At 37.8% G+C, this 7,936-nt stretch overlaps 1 protein-coding gene across 1 annotated transcript in view; it reads left to right on the top strand.

Annotated features, from left to right (window-relative positions):
* Positions 1-3,116, top strand: part of LOC127919173 (uncharacterized) — a 3,322-nt gene extending 206 nt beyond the window's left edge. The window contains exons 1-2 of the mRNA XM_052502585.1: positions 1-564; positions 2,184-3,116. The exon at positions 1-564 is cut by the window's left edge and continues 206 nt beyond it. Of these exons, the coding sequence (XP_052358545.1) occupies positions 76-564; positions 2,184-2,732 (1,038 nt within the window). The 5' untranslated portion in view covers positions 1-75 and the 3' untranslated portion in view covers positions 2,733-3,116. The remainder of the gene's footprint in view (positions 565-2,183) is intronic.
* Positions 3,117-7,936: the final 4,820 nt, after the last annotated feature.

Below are 7,936 nucleotides of genomic sequence, written 5' to 3'. Positions count from 1 at the left end.
GTCAAAACCCAACAGCACTGGCTACCTAGTAGAGCTAGAGGTCGATTGTCTGACTGGACATTACACTTCATCAACATGGTCAACATTGAGAGTCTGAAATCTCTACTCGACGAAATAGTGAAAAAATTGGCAGGAGGGGGCAGTTTTTATCTAATAATCGCTCTCGTCTTCATTCACTATGCTGTGTTTCATGTAGAGTTTGTTTGCGGTTGCAAACCTGGAGGTTTTCTCTCTGACCATCACTGTATCATGTACATCACGATTCCAGCTGTTCTGTTGTTTCTCCTCATTCTCTGGACGGATCAGATGTTCAAAAGAGTATGTCGGTTCACCTGCAGACGGAGGACCAAATGTAATTTCCTCTGTACACTGTTCTCACTTCTGGGTAAGTCAGCCTGTGTTGGGTTGTTCTGGGTTGCGTCTGTGCTCATCGATGGAGACTGGTACGTGTGCTGTAGAAACAATCTCCTCCAGAGAAAGTTGATCTTCCCTGCAAAAAAAAAAAAGATGAGCTCAACCCTGAAGACCAAAATGACCCTGGCTCAACTCAGAAATGAATCGTTGGTAAGTGCCTCATCGTATTCTTCTATTCTTGTAATTTACTGCTACAGATTTCTGAAGAGGTGATGTGGTAGTTAGTGATGCCGGTCGTCATCATCTATAATAATTAGTTCTAAATGATTTTGAACAGCAAGTAACCCAAAAGATGGGCATGGCAGGAGGTAATAAAGCTAGGTAATTAAATTAGAGGAATGAAATGCAGTTTGACCGATTAAACCTTAAACATGAACTACAAGTCAGTAAATTGTCTCCAACTGTGAGTCTTGGTGTGAAATCTAAAGACCGACATATCAGAGCTGAATATTTACATCCTAGTGTGAAGTCCTGCCCCCTAAATGAAGTCCCGCCCCTCTGAATATTTACATCCTAGTGTGAAGTCCCGCCCCCTAAATGAAGTCCCGCCCCTCTGAATATTTACATCCTAGTGTGAAGTCCCGCCCCTCTGAATATTTACATTCTAGCGTGAAGTAAGTCCCGCCCCTCTGAATATTTACATATTTACATCCTAGTGTGAAGTCCCGCCCCTCTGAATATTTACATCCTAGCGTGAAGTCCCGCCCCTCTGAATATTTACATATTTACATCCTAGTGTGAAGTCCCGCCCCTCTGAATATTTACATCCTATTTCCCGCCCCTCTGAATATTTACATCCTAGTGTGAAGTCCTGCCCCTCTGAATATTTACATCCTAGTGTGAAGTCCCGCCCCTCTGAATATTTACATCCTAGTGTGAAGTCCCGCCCCTCTGAATATTTACATTCTAGCGTGAAGTCCCGCCCCTCTGAATATTTACATATTTACATCCTAGTGTGAAGTCCCGCCCCTCTGAATATTTACATATTTACATCCTAGTGTGAAGTCCCGCCCCTCTGAATATTTACATATTTACATCCTAGTGTGAAGTCCCGCCCCTCTGAATATTTACATCCTAGTGTGAAGTCCCGCCCCTCTGAATATTTACATCCTAGTGTGAAGTCCCGCCCCTCTGAATATTTACATCCTAGTGTGAAGTCCCGCCCCCTCTGAATATTTACATCCTAGCGTGAAGTCCCGCCCCTCTGAATATTTACATATTTACATCCTAGTGTGAAGTCCCGCCCCTCTGAATATTTACATCCTAGTGTGAAGTCCCGCCCCTCTGAATATTTACATCCTAGTGTGAAGTCCCGCCCCTCTGAATATTTACATCCTAGTGTGAAGTCCCGCCCCTCTGAATATTTACATCCTAGTGTGAAGTCCCGCCCTGAATATTTACATCTGAATATTTACATCCTAGTGTGAAGTCCCGCCCCTCTGAATATTTACATCCTAGTGTGAAGTCCCGCCCCTCTGAATATTTACATCCTAGTGTGAAGTCCCGCCCCTCTGAATATTTACATCCTAGTGTGAAGTCCCGCCCCTCTGAATATTTACATCCTAGTGTGAAGTCCCGCCCCTCTGAATATTTACATCCTAGTGTGAAGTCCCGCCCCTCTGAATATTTACATCCTAGTGTGAAGTCCCGCCCCTCTGAATATTTACATCCTAGTGTGAAGTCCCGCCCCCTAAATCAACAAGGAGTGAAAGACAGTTTGACAGAAGCCATCCTACAATACTAACGTGTTTGTCATCATTGTCTTTCAGGATGTTGGTTGTTTAATTGCGCTGGGAGCTGCTGTTATGTTGATTCTGTCTATCATACATCGATGTCACTGCTGTGCTAAAGGTTGTAGGAGGTGGTGTGATGGTCAGAACAATGGATATCAACCTCTGAACCCGTCTGGGAGTCAGAACCCGTCTGGGAGTCAGAACCCGTCTGGGAGTCAGAACCCGTCTGGGAGTCAGAACCCGTCTGGGAGTCAGAACCCGTCTGGGAGTCAGAACCCGTCTGGGAGTCAGAACCCGTCTGGGAGTCAGAACCCGTCTGGGAGTCAGAACCCGTCTGGGAGTCAGAACCCGTCTGGGAGTCAGAACCCGTCTGGGAGTCAGAACCCGTCTGGGAGTCAGAACTCGTCTGGGAGTCAGAACCCGTCTGGGAGTCAGAACCCGTCTGGGAGTCAGAACCCGTCTGGGAGTCAGAACCCGTCTGGGAGTCAGAACCCGTCTGGAGTCAGAACTCGTCTGGGAGTGATAATAACAATACTCGCTGTTGTGTTATATTTTGTGAGACTTGTTGTAAATCTTATCACATGAATTTATTTGAGGAGAGTATTTTGGAAGAAACTGACATTAAAATGAGAGACATTTTAAAGGAGAAAGCTAAAGAGTATGTGTCTCAAAAAGTGAGCAAAATAATACCCCTTACTCAGACAACGAATGAAGACCAGTATGTAAATAGTGATGCAAGGGAAAATAACCCACGAGTGTCCGTTCCAGAGACACAGAGAGGTGAGGGGGCAGTAGGAGACGTTCATACATTTAATTGGGATAAAATATCGGATTTAGCTTTTGACATAATTGATAATTTACATAAACCTTCAACACCACCAGAGAGATCAATACAACCCCTTGTATCTGAAGCAGTTAATGATCAGGGTGGTGATGGAAAAAAATGGGGAAAAAACTTACAACATAACTGTTCAGGAAGTTGATGAGAGTTAAATTGTTAATGATGAAATTGTAAAGATGGTCATTATCTGTGATTATTATGATTATCTGTGATTATTATGATTATCTGTGATTATTATGAGTATATGTATTAATGATTATCAGTGATTATTACATTATCTGTGATTATTATGATTATCTGTGATTATTATGATTATCAGTGATTATTATGATTATCTGTGATTATTATGATTATCTGTGATTATTATGATTATTACAATTATCTGTCATTATTATGAGTATATGTGATTATTATGATTATCAGTGATTATTATGATTATCTGTGATTATTATGATTATCTGTGATTATTATGATTATCAGTGATTATTATCTGTGATTATTATGAGTATATGTGAATATTATGATTATCTATGATTATCTATGATTATCTGTGACTATCTATGATTATCTGTGACTATCTATGATTATCTGTGATTATCTATGGTTATCTGTGATTATTATGATTATCTATGATTATCTATGATTATCGGTGATTATCTATGATTATCTATGATTATCTGTGATTATTATGATTATCTATGATTATTATGATTATCTATGATTATCTGTGATTATTATGATTATCTATGATTATCTATGATTATTATGATTATCTGTGATTATCTATGAGTATTATGATTATCTATGATTATCTATGACTATCTATGATTATCTGTGATTGTCTATGATTATCTACAATTATCTGTGATTATCTGTGATTATCTATGATTATCTGTGATTATTATGATTATCCATGATTATCTACGATTATCTATGATTATCTGTGATTATCTATGATTATCGGTGATTATCTATGATTATATGTGATTATTATGATTATCTATGATTATTATGATTATCTGTGATTATCTATGATTATCTGTGATTATTATGATTATCTATGATTATCTGTGATTATCTGTGATTATCTATGATCAGCTGTGATTATTATGGTTATCTATGATTATCTATGATTATCTGTGATTATCTATGATTATCTGTGATTATCTATGATTATCTGTGATTATTATGAGTATCTATGATTATGATGATTATCTATGATTATCTGTGATTATTACGATTATCTGTGATTATTATGATTATTATGAGTATCTATGATTATCTATGACTATCTATGATTATCTGTGATTATCTATGAATATCTATGATTATCTGTGATTATCTATGATGATCTATGATTATCTGTGATTATTATGATTATCTACGATTATCTGTGATCATCTGTGATTATTATGATTATCCATGATTATCTACGATTATCTACGATTATCTGTGATTATCTATGATTATCTATGCTTATCTGTGATTATTATGATTATCTATGATTATCTGTGATTATCTATGATTATTGGTGATTATTATGATTATCGGTGATTATCTATGATTATCTGTGATTATTATGATTATCTGTGATTCTCTATGATTATTATGATTATCCATGATTATCTGTGATTATCTATGATTATCTGTTATTATCTATGATTATTATGATTATCTATGATTATCTATGGTTATCTATGATTATCTATGATTATCTGTGATTATCTGTGTTTATCTATGATTATCTGTGAATATTATGATTATCTGTGATTATCTGTGATTATCTATGATAATCTATGATCATCTATGATAATCTATGGTTATCTATGGTTATCTATGATTATCTATGATCATCTGTGATTATCCGTGATTATCTATGATTATCTGTGATTATCTGTGATTATCTATGATTATCTGATTATCTGTGATTATCTGTGATTATCTGTGATTATCTGTGATTATCTGTGATTATCTGTGATTATCTGTGATTAGGATTGTCTCTGTTGTTGTTTTTAATGTTTTGTTTAAAAGTCATTGAAGTGGACAGTTTATTAGGTCATCTAGTACCAAGTCGGACCCCCCCCCCCCTCATGAAAGTCTCAACGCCTGTCTTCCTGCTTTATAGAGCAAGCAACAGCTACGTGACTCACTAGGAGCGAACCATTTCCGTGTACAGGATGGTGTACCTAATAAACTGGCCACTGAGTGTATATTCAGATTTCATATATTTTCTGATTTTCCAGACATTGACCTATAATGACATTTGACATCTATAATGTTGATTAATGTTGGTTGCAAAAATACGAAAAAGTATTAAAAAAAAACATGTATTTTTATAATCATTTAGCCTCACATGTGATCCTGTTTGTGAGTGTAATGTGGGGTTTTGATCACAGGGGGTGCTGTTGTGCCACATATGATTATGTGTGTGAGTGTGTTGTGGGATTTGACCACAGGGGGTGCTATTGTCTCACATGATTCTGTTTGTGAGTGTAATGTGGGGTTTTGACCACAGGGGTGGTGTTGTATCACATATGATTCTGTACGGTAGTACAACGTGGTGATTTTGACCACAGGGGACGTCTCATATATGATTTTGATTTTAAAATGAATAATAAACCCAGTCATATCTCCTCTCTTTGACTGACATAAATAAAGGTTGAGAACACCTTTATTTAACCAGGTAGGAGGGTTGAGAACACCTTTACTTAACCAGGTAGGAGAGTTGAGAACACCTTTACTTAACCCGGTAGGAGAGTTGAGAACACCTGTATTTAACCAGGTATGAGGGTTGAGAACACCTTTATTTAACCAGGTAGGAGAGTTGAGAACACCTTTATTTAACCAGGTATGAGGGTTGAGAACACCTTTATTTAACCAGGTAGGAGAGTTGAGAACACCTTTATTTAACCAGGTAGGAGAGGTGAGAACACCTTTATTTAACCAGGTAGGAGGGTTGAGAACACCTGTATTTAACCAGGTAGGAGGGTTGAGAACACCTGTATTTAACCAGGTATGAGGGTTGAGAACACCTTTATTTAACCAGGTAGGAGAGTTGAGAACACCTTTATTTAACCAGGTAGGAGGGTTGAGAACACCTTTATTTAACCAGGTAGGCTAGTTGAGAACACCTTTATTTAACCAGGTAGGAGGGTTGAGAACATCTTTACTTAACCCGGTAGGAGAGTTGAGAACACCTGTATTTAACCAGGTAGGAGAGTTGAGAACACCTTTATTTAACCAGGTAGGAGAGTTGAGAACACCTGTATTTAACCAGGTAGGAGAGTTGAGAACATCTTTATTTAACCAGGTAGGCTAGTTGAGAACACCTTTATTTAACCAGGTAGGCTAGTTGAGAACACCTTTATTTAACCAGGTCGGCTAGTTGAGAACACCTTTATTTAACCAGGTAGGCTAGTTGAGAACACCTTTATTTAACCAGGTAGGCTAGTTGAGAACACCTTTATTTAACCAGGTAGGCTAGTTGAGAACACCTTTATTTAACCAGGTAGGCTAGTTGAGAACACCTTTATTTAACCAGGTAGGCTAGTTGAGAACACCTTTATTTAACCAGGTAGGCTAGTTGAGAACACCTTTATTTAACCAGGTAGGCTAGTTGAGAACACCTTTATTTAACCAGGTAGGCTAGTTGAGAACACCTTTATTTAACCAGGTAGGCTAGTTGAGAACACCTTTATTTAACCAGGTAGGCTAGTTGAGATCACCTTTATTTAACCAGGTAGGCTAGTTGAGAACACCTTTATTTAACCAGGTAGGCTAGTTGAGATCACCTTTATTTAACCAGGTAGGCTAGTTGAGAACACCTTTATTTAACCAGGTAGGCCAGTTGAGAACACCTTTATTTAACCAGGTAGGCTAGTTGAGATCACCTTTATTTAACCAGGTAGGCTAGTTGAGAACACCTTTATTTAACCAGGTAGGCTAGTTGAGAACACCTTTATTTAACCAGGTAGGCTAGTTGAGAACAAGTTCTCATTTACAACTGTGACCTGGTCAAGATAAAGCAAAGCAGTGCAACACAAACAACAACACAGAGTTACACATGGAGTAAACAACAACACAGAGTTACACATGGAGTAAACAACAACACAGAGTTACACATGGAGTAAACAACAACACAGAGTTACACATGGAGTAAACAACAACACAGAGTTACACATGGAGTAAACAACAACACAGAGTTACAGAGTTACACATGGAGTAAACAACAACACAGAGTTACACATGGAGAGTTACACATGGAGTAAACAACAACACAGAGTTACACATGGAATAAACAACAACACAGAGTTACACATGGAGTAAACAACAACACAGAGTTACACATGGAGTAAACAACAACACAGAGTTACACATGGAGTAAACAACAACACAGAGTTACACAGTAAACAACAACACAGACACATGGAGTAAACAACAACACAGAGTTACACATGGAGTAAACAACAACACAGAGTTACACATGGAGTAAACAACAACACAGAGTTACACATGGAGTAAACAACAACACAGAGTTACACATGGAGTAAACAACAACACAGAGTTACACATGGAGTAAACAACAACACAGAGTTACACATGGAGTAAACAACAACACAGAGTTACACATGGAGTAAACAACAGAGTTACACATGGAGTAAACAAACATACAGTCAATAACACAATAGAAAAGTCTATATACAGAGTGTGCAAATGAGGTGAGATGAGGGAGGTGAAGGCCATAAATAGGGCCATAGTGGCAAAGTAAATATAATATAATAATTAAAACACTGGAATAGGCGAATGAGAAAGCCTACCAGCTCTTTACCATGTAGGACGAGTCTCCAACCAGGAGCCAAGAGGTAGCTGGGATGTATAAGGTGAATTAACATATTGTTCTACTAAATTAATTATTAATATTATTATTCTCATGTGATTTGTTTGTTCT

The sequence above is a fragment of the Oncorhynchus keta genome, unplaced genomic scaffold (genome assembly GCF_023373465.1).
Source record: "Oncorhynchus keta strain PuntledgeMale-10-30-2019 unplaced genomic scaffold, Oket_V2 Un_contig_1593_pilon_pilon, whole genome shotgun sequence".
Lineage (NCBI taxonomy): Eukaryota > Metazoa > Chordata > Actinopteri > Salmoniformes > Salmonidae > Oncorhynchus > Oncorhynchus keta.
This window is presented reverse-complemented; position numbering and strand designations above follow the sequence as displayed.